At 38.7% G+C, this 20,591-nt stretch overlaps 1 protein-coding gene across 4 annotated transcripts in view; it reads right to left on the reverse strand.

Annotated features, from left to right (window-relative positions):
- The window catches only part of syt7b (synaptotagmin VIIb), a 97,549-nt gene that overhangs the window by 50,542 nt on the left and 26,416 nt on the right, over positions 1 to 20,591 (reverse strand). For 3 of the 4 annotated variants that reach the window (XM_032514839.1, XM_032514830.1, XM_032514847.1), the window contains exon 2: positions 2,039 to 2,142. In XM_032514839.1, coding sequence (XP_032370730.1) covers positions 2,039 to 2,142 — 104 coding nt within the window. Of the gene's footprint in view, positions 1 to 2,038; positions 2,145 to 20,591 lie in introns of those variants that run through there. The other variant, XM_032514852.1, reaches the window with a different exon arrangement.

The following is a 20,591-nucleotide window of genomic DNA, read 5'->3' on the forward strand; positions in this document are numbered from 1 at the left end:
TGTCAGGTTCAGTGCGTTTTGTTACTCCAAAGCAATGATAGCAAGATTTAAGGAGCACTTAACATACTTTCTAAGTCTAGTAAGTCTAGTAGGCAATCATAACTTTTACACTACAAAATTATGGAATTTTTTTTCTGAATAGCCCAGTTATCTCTGGGGGGGGGGACAGAGAAAATGCCAGCGGATCAAAATGTATAGGAGGAATTACAGAGTGAGAGTCAGAGTGATGCTCATTAGCATATGAATCATTAGCAAGGCGCTGGAGGCTGATGGCAAGCAGTCATGATGCACAAAGCTCAGAGCCCACAAAGCCATGTTCACAGAGAGCACTAAGGTTCTGTTCATGCCTGCTGACATGGCCAAACATACAGCCTCTCTCTGGCTCCTGTGCCACGGAGCACAGAAAGCAAAAATACTATTCAACAACAACACATCAGGAAATCACTACATTACATTTAAGGTCACAGTCTGCAAAACCTGACTGTCCACACAACTGCAGTACATCTTCAGTGGCATAGGATTGTTCAAGAACATGGCAGACTTTACAAAATGTTGTGGAGGACAATGTGTTTTTATTATTGCCATTTGCCCTCAGTCATAGGGCTAGGTATTGAACCTCAATGCTGTTTTTACCAACTGCAGACTGTCTGTGGCACTGAGCATCAAAACTTTTAAAGTACCAAAAACTAACAGTGAATGTTTAATTATTCTTTGATGAAACATATACCAATTTCAATCACAGTTTTTCTAATTTTTATATCGCAAAGATCTGTCTATATGAAGTTTAGAGATTTGATTATTTTGTTAAATGAAAATGACGTTTTGTAGGAGAACAAGTTTACATTTTAGTAAGAAATAACAAAAAGCAGTGTTTTGGAATAGGATGGAATTATTTTACTATCAATTTATCTAATGGTTAATTTAATTATTTTTATTTATTTATTTATTTGGATAATTAGATGGCCAGAAAATTTAAAAAAAAAATGGCACAATTTTCTGAACCTCAATGTGACATCTTTAAATGTCTTTTTTTTTTATCAACAGTCTACAACCTTAAGATAACAATTTAAAGCAACAGATCTTTACATTCAAAAAGCTTGGACAAGGGAGCGTTTGGCATTACTTAAATGATGAATTGATTTTTTAAAACAGATCAACTTATTGATCAATCAACTAATTGTTACACTATGACTATGAGTCAATATTGGCAAGTACATGTCCTCTGGCTTGGACTCTTATCAAGCAGTGTAAATTTTGGGCAGATTGGACAATGTACATTTGAGTTACAACAAATTCCTGGTTCATAAAAAACTGCTAAAAATGGCCGCCATACCACACCAGCATCATTCAAAGAAAAAGCTGTTAATACCTTTTTTATCTGTAAGGTCTTCTGATTGCACAGAAAATATTTGAAGTCAATCAGGTTAGAGCTGTAGGATGAGTTTGTTGAAGTACAGTGTCTAAAAAATACAAGGCTGACTTCCCGTAGCCAGCAGGTGGCGCTATGACTATAAGTCCATATTGGCATGTAGTTATCCTCAGGCCTGGATTCTTATTGAGCATATTTCAGGCAGATTGGACAATGTAAACTTAAACAACAAAGTTAAACAACATCCTGTTTCATGGCGAAACACACAATAAGGCCTTCGGGGCCATGCCTTTTGACGAAAACTAAAACTTTGAAGAACTTTTATATTGTTAAGGTTAGGTAAGGTTAGATTGCACATACAAAATAAATAAAATAAAGTTGATTGGGTAAATCCCAAAGAGGAGTTCCTTTAAGTACAGCCTTGAAATAATGAAAAAAGCCCATTGAATTCAAAATGGCTGACTTCCTGTTGGGTTTAGGTTACACCTTCAAGAGGCTTTTTTTGTACGTCTGGAGATATTATATATGCCTACCCAAAACACAATCAAAACCTAATCTCAAAAAAATTCCCAAAGTGTTGTGGTTCAAAGAGGGCCTCAGCTCAGTTGAAATAACTTTCTCTTGACATTTTAAACAAATGTCAATATTGTAATGTAAATAATAACTTACCAGTTTACGTTGACACCAGGTGCAGACGCCACATAGAGCTACCAGCCAAACGGCACATACTACAGATGCAACAGACACCAGGAACACACTTAGAGACACTGAGCCTGAGGGAGAGAGACAAAGACACATAGAAAGAAGGGTATTAGTGCAATTAATTTACCACTTGCCCTGCTGCGGTTCATAAGGTTTTAAGTCTTAGTTTTCTGTTGAAACTCCAAAATCTTTCAGAGTTGAAGTGTGACCAAACACCCTATTGTGTTCCTTATACATCCTTGTCATCTTGCATCTGTCATCAGTAAGACACACTAAGAAATGCATTGGTAGTTAATGGAAAGTAACGTAAAAGCACTGAAACTGCTTCACACTCACATTCCTCTGCATGTATCAATGTATGTGGGAGATATTATCATAGGGCCAGAAGCCGTGCAATTACAAGCTTCCATTTTCTCTCTACTATCTCGTAAATCCTTCAGCAACTTTGTTCCCATCTTGACAAATAAAAAACATCTTCCACACCCTTATATTCCTCATCTCCATGTCTTTCAATTATTGCTTCTCCATGATGCTGTTCATTCAGTTGTCTGCCAAGTAATAGTAACTCAAAATGCAATGGCACGCTGGCAAAACAATGTCTGCACACAATGAGCTCAAAACTGTGCTACATCCTTTTTCTCAACAATACAGGAGATTGTTTTTCCCAAGTCTCTACCTGAAAAATTCATCTGACTGCTCATTCCTCTTCTTCTTTATCCCCCCATTTTACTTTTGATCCCTGCCTGACCATGTTTAACATTTGTACCTTTTTTTTCAAACCAACAAAACAGAGCAAGTGGATTAGCTAAGTCAATTTAATCATAGTTATGTACACTCTTCCTTCACATTTATTAACTTCCCCTCTTTGTCTCCTTCAGGGGTATTATGAACCTTTTAAACTCAGTTCTGTACACTGTTATTCTCTGGTAACATTGCTTTTCCTACATGTGTTCAGTAACACAAAACATCAATAAACAGGTCAAATTGCTTAGGAAGCTATTTAGCTATTTATTAGCAATACTTAAGTTACAAATTGTGGAATTGACATTAGATGCTGGCTCCTCCTGACACAAACGTTTCTAGAATACCTATTATTATCTAACATTATTAAGTTATTAAACACTAACTGAGGGACTCCCTGGTTTGTTGCAAGTTATTCCCCCTCTCTCTCACTCAACTCACTTTTATGTCTCCTTTTTGTCAACTAATGTTCAACAATACTTGTGTGCCAACTGCTTTTTTGTTATCTTGCAAAATACCCAAAAATTAAAAATACAAATTAAAATGTGAAAACAAGGTTACTTAAAGAAAAGTTTGAAATGCACTGCTTGAGGCACATGACATTGAATAAATATCATTAGGAGATGGGTTTAGAAAGTAATTTCCTGTTGTCCACATAAAGAAATTAACAGCCAGGCTGTCTGATACAACCCTACATAGAATCTATCCTTGCATGTCTCCCAGAGGCTCATCCAGCTTACATTTATACAAAGCTTTGTGGCCTTGCATTTAGTGGTTTGAATTCATCCACTTAATAAAGTGTCAGCTTCTTTAAAGCCAGCCTCACCCAAATTAAAGTCTACTGTTTGATAAGGTATCTGACTTTAATTGGTGAAATATTAGACATGGCAGAATATGGTGACAATGTAGATCACATGGTTTAATTTGCTCTTGCTCTGAGCCTTTCAGTCTGGCAGCAGAGGGTGTGTTGTGGTAATGTCACATTCAAAAGCGTTTCAATGCCTAAACAGATAAGTGGTCACAATCATAACGGTGTTTCTTTTCCAATTTAGAGCAACACAAAAAAGAAAAGCAGAAAGCCATCTTTGTTGAAACAGCTAAAACAGCTGAAATACTCTCCAGCTGGAGGAAATGCAATTCAATTCAAAATACTTTATTTGTCCCTTAGGAACTGTTCGTTGTTTTATTTAAGGGACTATCGGAGGAGTTTTGGGATCTTTAGTCAAAATAGACTTGATCCTCCCTTAGCCAGGAATACATTTTTTTTTCAACCCTTCAAAATGATTGGGAAAAGAGGCATGACCCTCCCCAATTTACTGATGCCCTCTGTTTTCGTTTGCGCTTGACAAAGATATGTAGCTCAGCACTAAATCAATTCAGTAGTTATCCTTATTAATGTATATTTTATCATGCTGTGTATAACTGTCGCAACTATCTGCAACTAGTCTCTCCTGATTGAAATGTATCTCAGCGTAAATCCTTTCAGGAAGGCCTCACTCTTAATCAATGATCTACCTTACTTGAATCAGCTGTTCCTGCTAAACCAATCAGAATTGTATACAAATGGCAAGGGCCAATCACAGAGTCACAACCCTGCTTTAAATAATCGTTTCTCTCTTTGCTATTGAGCTGTCGTTGCAGGCAAAGAGTGCAACCCTCCACCTCCCCTTCCACCTCCCCTTCCATCTCCAGTCATGTACTCCAGCTGACCGGTCCGGAGCCTTTTTCGGTCTGGGCTTCAGGCTCCTTCATCACCACCACCGGTGTCTAGATTCCATCGGGGGGTCTAAAGGTTCTCTACCCCTATATACAAATATACAAAAGATTTTTATAGCAATGGAGTCTAATCGTCAAAGGCTTTGTACATTTTATTTGAGCAGTAAAATAATTTGTATTTGCATATCTGTTAACATGTCTCTCCTGATTGAAATACAGATAGCCACTGGTTTCTTATGATCATGACATACACGACTTATCCTCTGATTTCTCATCTTACACATCACACTCCACCAAGATGGTGGCCATTTCAGTGGATTTACTCACATATTCGGGATTCAGTATGAGGTCCCGGAAACATTTTTTTTCGATTGTTTGTCTCTCCAAAAATTACGCAAACAATTCAAAGGCAAAATCCATTTCCAAGACACCACATGGCTTGTGTTCATAGGGTACCAGGAGTTGTTCTCCAACACTCTCTTGACTCCTAGTAATTTTGGAGCATCAAAAAAAATTTCAATTTTCTTTAATGTTTCCTAACCAGATCGGGTATGAGTAAACTCTTAGGTTTTTGTGCTTTCAGCTAGTGGTCCGTGGTGCATCATGGGGGTGGGGGATGCTGCAATTTTTATTGGGTAATTTTTCCTCCGTCAATTCCATAAATACTGAACAGTCCCTTAAAAGGCAACATAATAGAAAGGAGAGTGCATCCAAAAATACACAGACATTTAATTTAAACACATGAAAAAACTAAAAATACAACTTCAGAAGCAACTTATGCTTATTGTCGGCATATCATATTATCTTTGTTATTCCATTTGTTAGATATATGACCGCTCACAGTATGAAGCGCGTGTCCACGCTATTCTCCAAAGCGACATGCAGTTTACAATCACTGCAGATAGATGGCTTTTTGTACACGCTCCGAAACGGACGAAAAAATATCACACTCTCTCTGTAGTCTACCGTTATCTAGCTATCTTTTATCTATCATAAATGTAGCCTATTTTTAAAATGCCATAGTTCCCCTCTGGGCTCACAAAAAACGGACGTAAAAGCATATTAACCATTTACCATTCACTGCACGTGATCGCTAGTAGACATATTACACTTGCTGTGCTAGTCTATCATTCAGGACAAGACTCTGTAGCCTGGTGGTGGGGGAAGCGGGACTGCCTCCTCAAATTGTCTGCCCTTTCAAACCCATACCTGTGTGTACAGGCCTCTTCGACACCATTTGAGAGAGCTTTCTCCTGTGCAGGACATGCCATAAGTCAGGAGAAGTGTCGTATCTTGCCAGTGAAGACAGATTTTGGTCATTTTTCTGCAAAAGAACTGTTAAAGTTTGAAGCTGGTTTAGTTAGCATACCAACTCAACATTTATTTTGTTACTTATTAATAGTGTGACTGTCAGGGTTTACCCAGGCTGTTTTCAGGGCATATTTCTAGTCACATAGAGAGGCCAACAACCCTAGATATGGGGAAATTTTAGTCTGAATACACATTTGCAGGTACCTACACATTCACAAATCACACACACACAGATTGAGATACAGTTTCACAACTGTACATGTACATTTGTAAATAATATTCAGTAACACAGTCTAATGAGGGCTGCACACTGCTTTGTGGTTCAGCTCTCACTTTACTATGATGGGTAGTATGAACACACATTATCTCAGCTGCTCTGCTCTTTTAGCAATCTGTGTTATCTCTTTTACCCTCACTTGAGAACATTATCTTTGCCAATATGTTTGCCAAGCAGTAAGCTCATATCCTCCAAAATCCACTACCCACTGTAACCTCGCTCATACAACGACCTACTGAGCACCTGCTGCAATAACTGGCCTCATTAAAATGTACTAATCATTGTTGACCAACAAACTGAGGTTCTGAAGCCTTTTAAAAGGCCATTAGAAAAACTGCTATTACTGGGGTTTCCATGTGTCTTACTGATAAAGTTGATCATCTAAATGCCATCACCGTATTTGCAGTGAACTGTAATTATAAAATATGCTTAATGATGAACAAATTCAGATGGTTGGCAGAGGTCCACATCAAAGGAAACAGCAAATGAACACGTTAATGTTAACAATTCATGACAGTGCAAGGAGCTCAGTGAACCAAAAGGACCTCTGTGTCGAGCAACTACTCCTCTACTTTGAGGAGAGCCAGCTGAAGTGGTTCGGCCACCAGGGGAGAATACCTCTCTTTGGAGCTGTAGTGGCCTTAACAGACTACAGGGAGACCACAGGACAGGATATGATGGACATCTCCCATCTGGCTGCATGCAGCTGCTCCTTGGCTAGCTATGTTGATTTAGACCTAAATATGATGTAATCTAGATAGATTAAGCAGCAGATTTATGGCATTAGGTAATGTCAGCAAGTAGCCTTATCAATGTTGCTTCAGTCTAGCTGCTGTGGCTTTTGATTTGGTCCTTTTATGGTGACTTGGCTTCGAGCTATGTTCAGGAATTACAATTTGAGTAGATTTTACTTTTTGTCCAGACATTACCTCTGATTTTTATGTATTGTGTTCAGTATAATCCCTTACAACAGATACACACAAATAATCATTTCACACAATCCAAATCAAGGTCCACTTGACTCCAAAACTTGCAACCAAATCATACAGTCTGGGCAGACCGATAAACCACCGGAAAGTAACACCACCGGTGCTACCAGACAGGGCGCTGAAACGCTCACGGCAGGCGGAGCACAGAGAGGCAGCTATGTTTACCGGTTGTCAGCATACTATCAAGTCTACAAGGCAAAGGGCTGGATGTAACGTTGTTGTCACATACACAAAACACGAACATATTCACTTACAAAAATAAAGCCCAACGTATAGGCCTTATAGCGTTCAACAAAACTGAGACTGATACACTGGGTATTACTTGAAATTGAGACACAACACCAAGCTAGATACCAAACGATCCAACCTAAATAAACCATGACTCCGACGATACCACAGATCGATAATAATGCGTTTACTAGCCGCTAACTAAACCACAGAGTCAAACGTCCCTCTCTACTCACCCTGAAGCTAGCTGATGTTCACCGTCTCAGGGCACATTGTTGATGCAGAAACAGCTGCTAGTTCCAAAGTAAAAATCTCACAACTCTAAAGTAAAGTAAACGGCAAAACTCGTGAATTCTCCGTAATCTATGGTCAAACTGGGGTAACTCTCCTATACGTGCAGCTAACAAGCGATCCCATTGGATTAATTCGTCCAATTACATTTTCCATTTATCTGCCTCTATTTTCTTAAACGAAAAGGACCTTAACCATGTTTTTTCTATTTTCTCTAAATGCACACGATATATAAGCAGTTTATTTTCTAAAATGCATAATGTGCTTTGATACAATAAATGAGTGTGCATGACAGTAAACTGCGCCCACACACAAACACCGGTCATTGTCACTCCCCCCCAAACGATCCTGCACTGAAGGTGGAGACTGAAACTGATCGTCCTCTATGTGGTAGTAAGACACTACAGGCTTGTCCCTCACAGGCTCAAATGCGTAACCTGTGCCATTAAAATTTTTCATTTTTCATTTTCGTGTGTATATAATATGCTGTAGCCGTTGCCTAAATACCTTCGCAGGTCCTACCATGCCAATGACGTCATCAATATTGTCAGCGTTCTAATACTAAATAGCTATATTGATTTTTTTAATTACATTTTTTAGTTTAATTCATTTGTAATTATCATAACCAACAAGTTATCAACGTTTATTTTTTCAGTTCAGTTCATCTTTAAAATGTGTATTCCATTAGCCTACTCTTTCCAAGGTATTCCATGTGGTGCTACACAACTGAAACTGGCTTTGGTGGTGCAAGTTATTAAAAATAAAAAACATGTTAAAACCCCTTTTTAAAGAGTATATGCTCTGTTGATGTAATCATGTAATGTCAGGTTGTGGGAGGTTACCTAAATGTGTACCTCCAGATACATAACTGTGCTTTGTTTGGAATCACACTAGGCACCTCCCATGGCTCCAAGTGTTAACAAAAGAATCTTCCAGTATACTAGTACTTCTGCTCCTATCAGTCAAGCTCTCTCTATTGTTCTCTCTGTTGTGTAATGTGGAGTAACTGTATACATAGTCCTAGATCGCTTACTTAATAACCACTAAACATAATGCACAGACATTTTACTTATTTAATTGCAGGCAGAAGCGTAGTGCCATTCTAAATATTCTCTTATTAATTGTTATTCTTGTCTGCCATCTTCCTATTTGCAGTCTCTGCCAACACGCCGTTATTTTTACTCGTGGTAATTATATAATTTATAACACAAGTGATTAGAACTGCTCATGAGAAAAATAGCTTTCATAAAACTGCTTGTGTCTCTCTCTGTCCCCCCGGTCCCACGCCTATTTAGTCAAAATGTTGCAGCAATTTACAACACCGGATTGATAACACCTACAGAACGTACATAGTCAGGTTTCATACACTTTTCTTGTCAAGAAAAGGGAGACTGGTAATGAAAATGTTTCCGTCTCAACACTGAACTATGATAGGTTATACTGAGCACAGCTAACTTGTCAGAATTTCTTGTACACAAATATTGTACAACATGTCACATTATAATATGAAAACATGTATGTATTGTTGAAGTTACTCCAGTTTGATAATATTGTAAGAATTGGCCTGTGAACTCAGCTGGGGCCATCTTATTTAACGTAGGCGTTTGCATGTGTGCATTTGCAACCTTTGTCAAACACAACTTTAACTCATAAATAACGTTAACATTATTCTGTGTTATCAGTGGTGGGTTTAGGTGGAAAAAAAATTGTGGTTTACTTGGGACAGATGCAAAACCAGAACATTACACAATTTGACATAATGCACGGTGCACTATGTTTCACTTTTCACAGTTTAATACAGGTTATTATAATCCACCTGAACACATACCTGTTAGGCTACTGCTCAACTGCACAGTTTATCAGGTTGGGTAACTTATTGCTCCGCCGAGCAAAACCAATGTTGCCGTATTGTCCTGCTGCTTTCATGTTTGATCAACTTCTCAGAAAGACTTAATAACAACAATAATAACGATAACGCTGTACGTTAGACTTATTATTTTATAACAGAGGTTTGGTTTATAACAATATTCGCAGCTGTTGGGTACCGCAGTGTTTATTCTCAAATTTTGATAGAAGTATACAATAATCTAGCTCGTTACAATCCAATGTATGCCAATTACAAGCAAATAACGACAACATGCAAGCAGTCAATCAAATTTCAGTAGGGCAACAGATAATCGTCTTTGGGGCATGCGCATTGCTGATTTTCGTGATAGGGACAGCTCGAGCCAGCAAAACAATTTCAGACACTGACCTTAAATTGTAGATTCAATGATAAACAACATTAGCAACCGATGATGTTTTAAGTCATGGATTAATCCAGAATTACATAAATTTATAAATTGCTCAGTAGCTAGCTACCACCTAAACCACGCTTGTTTTCTGCTGCCAGCAGGTGGGACTCATGAAGACTTGATATTTATTACACTTTATTACACATTTTGTTGAGTTACTGATTGTTGGAACGGTCTTGAAATTGAAGTTTTTGGTGATGATATTGGTTATAAAAGGACTAATGATGAATTGGAAAAGATATACAAAGTAGGCCTAAGACTCAAAATAAAATGAAGTTTAAAATGAAAGACTAAAAGACCCTTTCCAAAGTAACACATCAAATCATGCATAACTCAATTCCACATTACAATTTCTACGTTCAATTCATAGTTAAAATTCATAGTCAATTTTAACGACTTCCACCTTGGTCAATTACTTGCAGAAAACATCTGTGGGGCTAACTTATTTCTGTTTAGGCTTTTTCAGTAAGGCCACTAGAGGGTGTTGCTCCTTTGAACATTTTTTGCAAAATAGAAAAGGCTTTGAGAGCACAGTTAACAAATGACAATGAACTAAAATAAGTGAACAATTAACATTGCATCAAATGGCTTGGTGCAATGTAAATGAGGTTGTTCGTAGTGAGGACCTTACAAAGAATTAGCCTGTCGCCCAACTCTGCAGGCTCTAGCAGACTCACCTTCTCTCTCAACCACTTCCCACTCTCTCCTTCCTAATTCCGTAGAAGCTCTCTTCTCATGTGGGCCCCAGTATCTCTCTCTCTGTGAAATGTGGCTCTTACCCACCCTTACTCTCACTGTGTCTCCTCTCTTCCACCTGCTGTGCTTATCTGTTTATGCTCTGTTCACTTATCCCCTGGTGTTAGCGACTGGCACGACACGGAGAATAAGCACTATTAGTCACCGGAGACCTCCAGAGGAGCATCTCTTGCAGTAGGTCGTAACAACATGTAGAGGGCCGCTACCACGGGAGGTGACCCTTGACTGGCACAACAGATGCATTGCTGGCAGAGTGGCGACCAGTGGGAGGAACATGGGCATCCAATTATACAGAAAACCAAAGGGGAATAAGACAGAAAAGCTTCTCTGTTTAACTCTGTATCAAAGCTTCAAGTTTTTTGGACTGCTCGTTGCATGGATTGAAACACCTCTGGTTATCGTTCTTTAACTCTGAAGATTGCATTATTTATTCCTCGTGAAGAAGGCTATCAATGACAGGAGTGAAGAAGAGGGAAGAAGCTGTGAAAAGTTTGGCGGGTAACAGCTTAACCTTAAAATGTCCCACCAGGTGTGTGTTTGTCTCACATGTAACCACCTGACTGCCTTGTTGGCTGAAGTTCAGCTTTGCTGAAACTTGCAGTCACAAGTACATGGTTGACTTGTCAGTAAACTTATATTTGTGCCTTTTATTTGGCTCCATTTTTTCAACTAACTAGATGCATTTGATCCCACAGATATATTATTGGGATCTCCATCCACTTTTAAATCCCTGGACTCCCTCAGGACATTTTGTTCCGAGCAACTCTTACTCTAAATTAAGATATAGCCTGAGGTGTGCTATTTTTACAAGTGTTACAGAAAAATTGGATAATCAAAATAAATGCTTAAGTCAGGATAACTTACTCATGTATATGGTATGCTGGTTAATCTAGATATTAAGAAGATTTGGTAATTTAAGGTGTATACTTTGATTGCAACTGAAACTTTATTTAGCTCACAGACCAAATACATAGCAATCTTAAAACTTTGTTGCTGCTGGTCAAGATAATGACTATACTGTGGCCAAGAAACCTCACTGTTCTCTGATTTGCTCCAAAACCACAAAAAATGTGATTTTACACCTAACCTGTGTAAATATTGAAAGTGTTCATCCAAACGGATAGAGAACATTTTAAAAAGTGTGTCTGGGTCCAGTACCAGGCAAACTCCGGTGCAGTTTGTTTATGGTGTGATGTGGACCAACCACGGCACTTGTGCATGTTAGCATAATTTTAACAACTAAACTAAATTCTATCTGGTGATCGTAAATTGTCAAGAAATTATCTGTCTCAGCAGTGTAGCCTCTATGTTTATGCAACATAATTGGGTGACCATGGTAACACACATGCATCTCAACACGTAAGTGCAAAGATTTCTCTGCTACAAAGTGGAAAAGTGTGAAATCAGAGGTGTGTTGTGCCTGTGTCACACTCTGCCAGTATTTTGGCAGTCCCTCATTTTGTGCAAAAATATGTTCAAAAGTTTACATGGAGCTGGGCTATATAGATTAACTATTGATGCAGCGGCAACTGGTTTGACTCCAACCTGCAGCCATTTGCTGCATGTCATTTTTGTGCGCAAGCCTAACCAAACCTCAAAAATAGGGTTGTCACATCATAAAACAGTTGTATTTTTCAACATTGACTGTTGGTGGGCAGAAGAGAAAACGTTTCTGTGTGTTGTCATAGAGCAGGGGTCTTCAACAGGGGGTCCGCGACCCCTAGGGGGTCCGCGGAGGTACTGCATGGGGGTCGCGAAAGTTTTGGTTGATTAGACTTTTTTTTATATTCCCCCCCCCCCCGCAATTTTTTCCACTAATTGAAATGTCTTTAAATACACATTAACATGAATTCAACACACTGTAGTAAACAGATAAATGGAGGCAGAAGATGTCTTTCAGTCATCTATGCACACATGGCACTATAGGACCAGTTTGATATAACATAATTTTATACAATATATATAATTAGGGGGTCCCCGCTCCATCTCGCCATCAGTTTGGGGGTCCTTGGCCTGGAAAATGTTGAAGACCCCTGTTATAGAGGATATGGGCAAAAAACATATTCTGTTGTTTAATTTGAAGGACACTACTAAGTAAGCGTAAATACAAAAAGACCAGAACTAAAAGGCATCAGAGGTATGAAAGTGAAAACAATGTAGTCTGACTGTAAAATCTTTAACTGTAAAAGTGCAGTGGAAGCACAGTTCATCACTATGAGACATGGCTCAAGGGTGCCGTACACGGTAGTTCCAGTTGAAAAACAGGATTGCATTGAGCTATGTTTCGCATGTTTGTGAATGAGACATGAGAAAAAGACAGATTCCACTTGCATTCACTGTAAGTCCAATTTTCCATCACACCTGCTATTTGTTTTCCCTCTCTCTTTTCAGATTATTTCCTAATGCATGCCAGCGGACTTCATTACACTTCTGCCAAACCATCAGTGGGAATCGGTAACCCTGCTACCCATTCAACTGAAACGTCAAAAGCATACGCTCTGTGCCCGCTTTATAACCAAGCCAAGCCCCACAGGGGATGGGCATCCACCACATTGGCGACTTTCCAGTTTAAACAGTTTTTTTTCTTCTTTTCAATAAACATGTGAGTCTGTCAAGAGAGATGTGTGACTACTGCCGGGATGAAGCAAAAAGGGAAACCTTTGGCAAAACAAACACTCATATGTTTTCCTGTTGATCGCTACAGTGACTAAACACAGAGTGCCATGTGTTGTTTCAGCACATGTGAAGTGCAGCAAACAGGCTGTTGTTTGCTGTCTCAGGGGGCCACAACACCACAGACCCATGACAGGCTCGTAACCTAATACTCTTGACTGGCAGGTGTGTTTATCCAGGGTAAACATCTTAACAGTCTGCAGGCAGCCCCATCAAAGTGTTTTTGTGTGTGAACTGTGATCTGTCCATAATAACGAGGATCCAGAGGTTTGCTGTGTGCAACAAGGCAGGCTATGGGTGAATGGACACTGTTGAAGAGTCATTATGACTCACACAGAGATGCCGAAGAGGAGGAGAGAAAGATAGGTTCTTGGGGAGAGGTTAATAACTCTCATAAAGTGGTGGACGACGAGTAGATACGTCTGCCTAAAACACAGAGTAAAAACAGATACAGCATTATCATGGGGAGGATAACAATAAGCTTTATAATCAAACTCCAATATCAGAGTTTCATTATCATTTACTTATTGACTAAGCGTCACACAACACCATGCAAGATAGTATTACAGTGGGTACGGAAAGTATTCAGACCCCTTTAAATTTTTCACTCTTTGTTTCATTGCAGCCATTTTCCAAAAATCAAAAAAGTTCATTTTATTTCTCAGTAATGTACACTCAGCACCCCATCTTGGACAGAAAAAAACAGAAATGTAGAAATTTTTGCAAATTTATTAAAAAAGAAAAACTGAAATATCACATGGTCATAAGTATTCAGACCCTTTGCCGTGACCCTCATATGTAACTCAGGTGCTGTCTATTTCTTCTGATCATCCTTGAGATGGTTCTACACCTTCATTGGAGTCCAGCTGTGTTTGATTATACTGATTGGACTTGATTAGGAAAGCCACACACCTGTCTATATAAGACCTTACAGCTCACAGTGCATGTCAGAGCAAATGACAATCATGAGGTCAAAGGAACTGCCTGAAGAGCTCAGAGACAGAATTGTGGCAAGGCACAGATCTGGTCAAGGTTACAAAAAATTTCTGCTGCACTTAAGGTTCCTAAGAGCACAGTGGCCTCCATAATCCTCAAATGTAAGACGTTTGGGACGACCAGAACCCTTCCTAGAGCTGGCCGTCCGGCCAAACTGAGCTATCGGGGGAGAAGAGCCTTGGTGAGAGAGGCAAAGAAGAACCCAATGGTCACTGTGGCTGAGCTCCAGAGATGCAGTCGGGAGATGGGAGAAAGTTGTAGTAAGTCAACCATCACTGCAGCAATCCACCAGTCGGGGCTTTATGGCAGAGTGGCCCGACGGAAGCCTCTCCTCAGTGCAAGACACATGAAAGCCCGCATGGAGTTTGCTAAAAAACACCTGAAGGACTCCAAGATGGTGATAATAAAATCCTCTGGTCTGATGAGACCAAGATAGAACTTTTTGGCCTTAATTCTAAGCGGTATGTGTGGAGAAAACCAGGCACTGCTCATCACCTGTCCAATACAGTCTCAACAGTGAAGCATGGTGGTGGCAGCATCATGCTGTGGGGGTTTTTTCAGCTGCAGGGACAGGACGACTGGTTGCAATCGAGGGAAGATGAATGCGGCCAAGTACAGGGATATCCTGGACGAAAACCTTTTCCAGAGTGCTCTGGACCTCAGACTGGGCCGAAGGTTTACCTTCCAACAAGACAATGACCCTAAGCACACCGCTAAAATAACGAAGGAGTGGCTTCACAACAACTCCGTGGCTGTTCTTGAATGGCCCAGCCAGAGCCCTGACTTAAACCCAATTGAGCATCTCTGGAGAGACCTGAAAATGACTGTCCACCAACGTTTACCATCCAACCTGACAGAACTGGAGAGGATCTGCAAGGAGGAATGGCAGAGGATACTCAAATCCAGATGTGAAAAACTTGTTGCATCTTTCCCAAAACGACTCATGGCTGTATTAGATCAAAAGGGTGCTTCTACTAAATACTGAACAAAGGGTCTGAATACTTATGACCATGTGATATTTCAGTTTTTGTTTTTTAATAAATATGCAAAAATTTCTAAATTTCTGTTTTTTTCTGTCAAGATGGGTTGCTGAGTGTACATTACTGAGAAATAAAATGAACTTTTTTGATTTTTGGAAAAAGGCTGCAATGAAACAAAGAGTGAAAAATTTAAAGGGGTCTGAATACTTTCCGTACCCACTGTATATTGCAATTTCTCATACTGTGATCTAATCATACACTACAATGCAGTTTAAGGCTGGTGATAATCTGTATTTTTCTAATGGTCAACAAATCTAATGAAAAGAGATTGATCCCACTAACAAGTATTGTCTGTGCAGCCAAATGTTGATATACAGTATCCCACTACTCTGTACCGCAGACCTTCATTGTTGTCCAAAAAACTATTAAAAGTACATCAGTAAGCAACACTGTTGCACTGGGTGACACATTCTTTAATTACAATGCTAATACAAAAACACAGCTGCTGTTGTTCATTTTGAGTTGACTCCACATACACTGAGACACGTACTCACTAACGCACCAAATCCACAGCTGCCCAACACATTTTCTATTTCTCTGTTAAAAACTACAGCAATCAGGAAACTGATTTTTATGAAACTGTATATTCATGACCCATGAAGATACTTTTAAGGATATTGAGAGTTAGAAATATTATTTATACAGTTATACTCTTCCCTAAAGCAAAAATAAATAAATTACAAAACCAAGCTTCTCACTGTGACATGCAAATGTAGAGCTGGAATCAGCAGCATTTACAATAAATACGATGTCTTTGTGGATTATAAGATGTGAATAATAGTTCATTTATAATAATATTATAACTTAATAACATTATCTCCACGGTTGTTAGATGTAAAATGCAACCTAAGCCCATGAAAATAATCCTGAATGCATCCTTTTTCCGTGCAAAATTACTTCTTTCTGCAGTGTGACTCCACCAAATAGCATATGTTAAAAGCCTGGTGTTGCATTTTTTCACATCATTTTATCACCTTTTCAAAAACCATATAAACATATTTACACCCCTATTTTCTAATTAATGAGTGGAGTGATATGTTTCAACGTTTTCACACATAATTTCCACACAATCATGCTCCTTTTTCAGCGGTTCATGAATCTGTGCTGTTCATTCTGGCTCTGCAGCAGTTGCAGTTTGTGTAAGTATAATTCCCTGTTGCATTATTGCTGGAATGAGACACTGCCTCCAGCTCCTCCAACCCTGAAAATGGAGACTTGTAAGCTGGCATGTTGAAACCTACTTGGCAATCCTGAGTTTGAGTTTATCGTTTGTGATAAAAAGAAAAGCAGACCCATGAGCCCTTTTCACAGATGTATCTGAAGAATCTTACACAGTTTTGTTTTTACATCTGCTTTTACAGCTGCAGTTGATTTCCAAGACATGATCCAGCAGTCTCCTTGCTTAAGGCCTGGGCCTGTTTCAAGAACAGCTGCTAACTAAATGGCTGATTTAAACTACAATTATTGATTATTGATTTTTTTGGGCTACTTAGGGGCAGCAGAAATAAGTTGGTATCAAACCGTTTCTTATTTACACATTCAGCAGTTACGACGCAACATTATCCTTCATTCACAGTCCTGTAAGTCCAATATTAGCTTTCTTTTAGCTCTGTTTTTTCCACCAACTCCTGGGGGAAATTTTAGGGGTGTATTGATACATCCATCTAGATCAATATATCAATTCAATGATCCACAATCCAATATTATCGATACAAAGTGAAAATATTGATACCTATCGCCTGTAAGATGCCCCTTTTATTTAGATTCCTACTTTGTATTTATTCTATTTAATAAAAAGAGTAGCCTAGTTTTAATTTAAATGCCTGGAAGAGCTCAGGAATTCAAAATTGTCAAATCATATTTTAGTTGCTATTTTGGGTTGATATAAATAGAGCTGTGTTAAATGGGCATATATTGTTTCATATTGATTGCAGGCTCCTGAGTTGTTGACTCAAATCAAAAAGGATGTGATAAAACACCCGTAGGAAATACCTGACTCTTAAGCTGCTAAATGTTTCAATGTGTCCACCAGCTAGTCACCAACTGTGTGCACGTCTGCCGTCAGGTGCTGAGCAGATAATGTGCAGTGTGTTTTTAGAGCTTCTTTTCTGAAAACAGCAGCTGCAGATTCAAGTAAAAATTCTCTGTAGGTTCATTACAAGTGACCTCTTTTACATTGTCACACTGTTTACTTTGTCATTTGATACATTAATCAAGTATAAAAAATAGTATAAAAATAATAATTATAACGACTTTAAGAACAACTCCTTAGAACAATTCCTATTTATAACACTCTTGGGAGTGGGAGTAATTCATGAGGCATTTTAGCACTAAGCATTGCCCCTTTTAATTGAAATATGGTGCTTTTTACCTTTGCATGTCCTGGTTGTTAAAATTGTCCAATAGATCTAGTCTTATGAGGGTACAACCCTAAATTGTTGTTACGTTACACCAGGTAGGCCTATATAAGTTGTTTTGTAGAGAAATAGCTTCCTGACAGACTCGTAGAGTTGTTTGGACCAGAAGAGTCTGGATTTTGAAAACCAGTCAAAAATAGTATTTTTCATGCATTTCTTTTAAACTGGACAGACTCTGAAACAAAGAGTCCAGGATAAGAATAATAACATACACTAATGTCAAAGTATTACCTGTTCCTTCTCTTTATTTTTCCTCCAATATACACTCTTATTAGTTTTTTGCTGTGTCCCAGTTCAGTTGCTGGATCCTCTGAAGTCCACATATCTGGACAAATACTGTATGTCAACCCGTCGAGGACTGTCCTATTTCAAAGACTCCTCCAAATGCGGAAATGAAGCTATTTAACACAACCAGCATATCCTTTACAGCCCCTAGTTTCTCACAATCCAGTCTTTAGCGGTTTCTTCATGTGAAAGGGGTTGATGAGATGGGTGAGGAAATGTCTAATTTTGTGGAGTAGAAAGCAATTAACAAGCTTTTGAATAAAAACACCAACACCTGACAGTGTAACAGCAGTGGATGCCAAAGAGAAAACCATCCAAACAAAACAGAAATTATGGACAAACAAATGTAATAAACAAACCCTGGTATTGTGTAGCATATCCATCAGTGTCAAAAACTGTATATGCACCACCTATACTTTCCCAAAAGCAGATCTATGCTAAAATACATCAAAGCCAAATATATAAGGTGACCCTGAAACTCAGGAATTCAATTTTTTAATTTGTTACTATACAAATCCATTTGCAGCCGAGGAGAGAGTGCCAGGAGACTGGCAGATAGAACTGAATACATTTCCCTGCAGCAGCACACAGAGAGCCAAGTTTGAATCTCTGGTGGGGAGAGAATTTGCCTAACAGGATGGCTCTGCTCTGCCTTTAGGCCACCCATACTTTATCTGGAAGCACCTACTTTTGTTTTTTGTGTGAACAAATATCCTGTGTAATGAGGATCCACGTGTCATTTTACATGTCCCCCTACCAAACATCTTCTCTCTATTCAGCTCAGGACCACACTTTCACCGCAGAACTGGTGAACTCAGAAAAAGTCACCAAAAATGATGGCTGCAAGTATGTGAAACATTCATATTACTACCTCATTTCTTTGCACTACAATTTTACAGTTAAACTGTTTTATCTTGTGTTAAAGTTTTATTTAAAGTACATTGAATTGCCATTTTGTTAAAAGTTTCTATGCAAATAAACTTGCCTTGCTTTGCCTATGCATACATGCATAATTTACTCTTAAAATATAGTATAGTTTATTTGCTGTGGTGTTTTATTTGCTGCCTGTTTTTTTTTATTCAATTCAAATGTAATTTCTCTTGTCTCTATACATAAGCTGTCCATTTAGCATGGAAGGGGCCACAACACAATTTCATTGTATCATCCTGTTATGTATAATTGCATAAAAGCTAAACCTTGAACCTTTCAATCAAGTCACTTTTAGGGTTTACGTTAAGTAGAGTGAGTGTTAAAGGCCACATGGGGCTTTGAAATGGTGAAACATTCTACTTTTATAAACTGATAATTAACTGGAAAATAATGCCCTGGTTTAGACTTGATTCTTTAAAATATACAGTTCTTTAAAATTGAGATTGAGACCTGCTAATTGTTGAGTGTGACAAACTTTTATGTCTGTGGGTTAAAATGTCCCATATTCTGCCAATATCATACTTCAGAGAAAATTTAAAAATTGACAGAGGTGACAAAAGTTTAAATGAGTGAACAGACGAGGCAAAGAAATGAAAAAGATGGAGAAGGTGCCTTGGGTTCAGCCGGCTAGTCTGCCTGCGCTCACACATTCTGAATATAAAATTGAGTCTAGTTTTTTTTTTGCCTTGAAATAATTATAATGTCTTGTTTTTTGAAGGATCACTGCTTATGGTCCTGTATGTGTGCTGTCAATCATCCCCAGGAGCAGATGGAGCAGCCAGACTACTAGTGATCTTAACATTAAAGCATCCACTTTAATGCAATCAGCGGTTGGCTGCATATAAAGGTTTATGTATTTTACCAGAGCGACTTACGTTTAACAACCTCCCCATACATTACTGTAAACAGTAACATCATTAACCTCAATGAAAGACCTATTTAAAATGTCTGAGATAATGTCTCCTTGCACTTTTCCCCCATTAATATATTGTATAATTTACCTTTACTATTATTGCATCTGTGCCCTTAATTTTAGAGCTGTGGACTTCTGCCAGGATTCAAATTCTAGTCTTCACAGTATAACATCAGTACAGCGATAAGATCAGTCTTCCATCTCAGCTCATCCGCCGTCTGTTCCTATCTGATTTGTCTTTCTCTGTATCTTGCCTTCTTTCTCTTCTTGTTCAAAGACACAAAGAGAGATACAAACACATACACCTGTGCACACATTTCCCCAATTACACAATATACTGTATGTAGAAGGTATTACTCCAGAGAGCATTCTTTAAGAAGCTCATGTCACATGTAAAAAGAAATATATAGTAACAGTTGATGGCTGTAGAAATAAGGCCACACCCTCATACATCCGCACCATCAGCTAACTGAATAATTTACTGTAGATGTTGCAGCGTTGGGTGTGGATTTGTTATTAGGTTACCAAGAAGCTCCCACCTCCACATCTACAGACAGACAGGCGTTCTAGACCATTATGAGCCCTTAAAATGAGGCAATCTTGCGGTCAACAGTTCAACGGAAGAACAATTTCCAAAATTGGCTTCGGGACTAAATATTATTC

Source organism: Etheostoma spectabile, chromosome 1, assembly GCF_008692095.1.
Source record: "Etheostoma spectabile isolate EspeVRDwgs_2016 chromosome 1, UIUC_Espe_1.0, whole genome shotgun sequence".
NCBI lineage: Eukaryota > Metazoa > Chordata > Actinopteri > Perciformes > Percidae > Etheostoma > Etheostoma spectabile.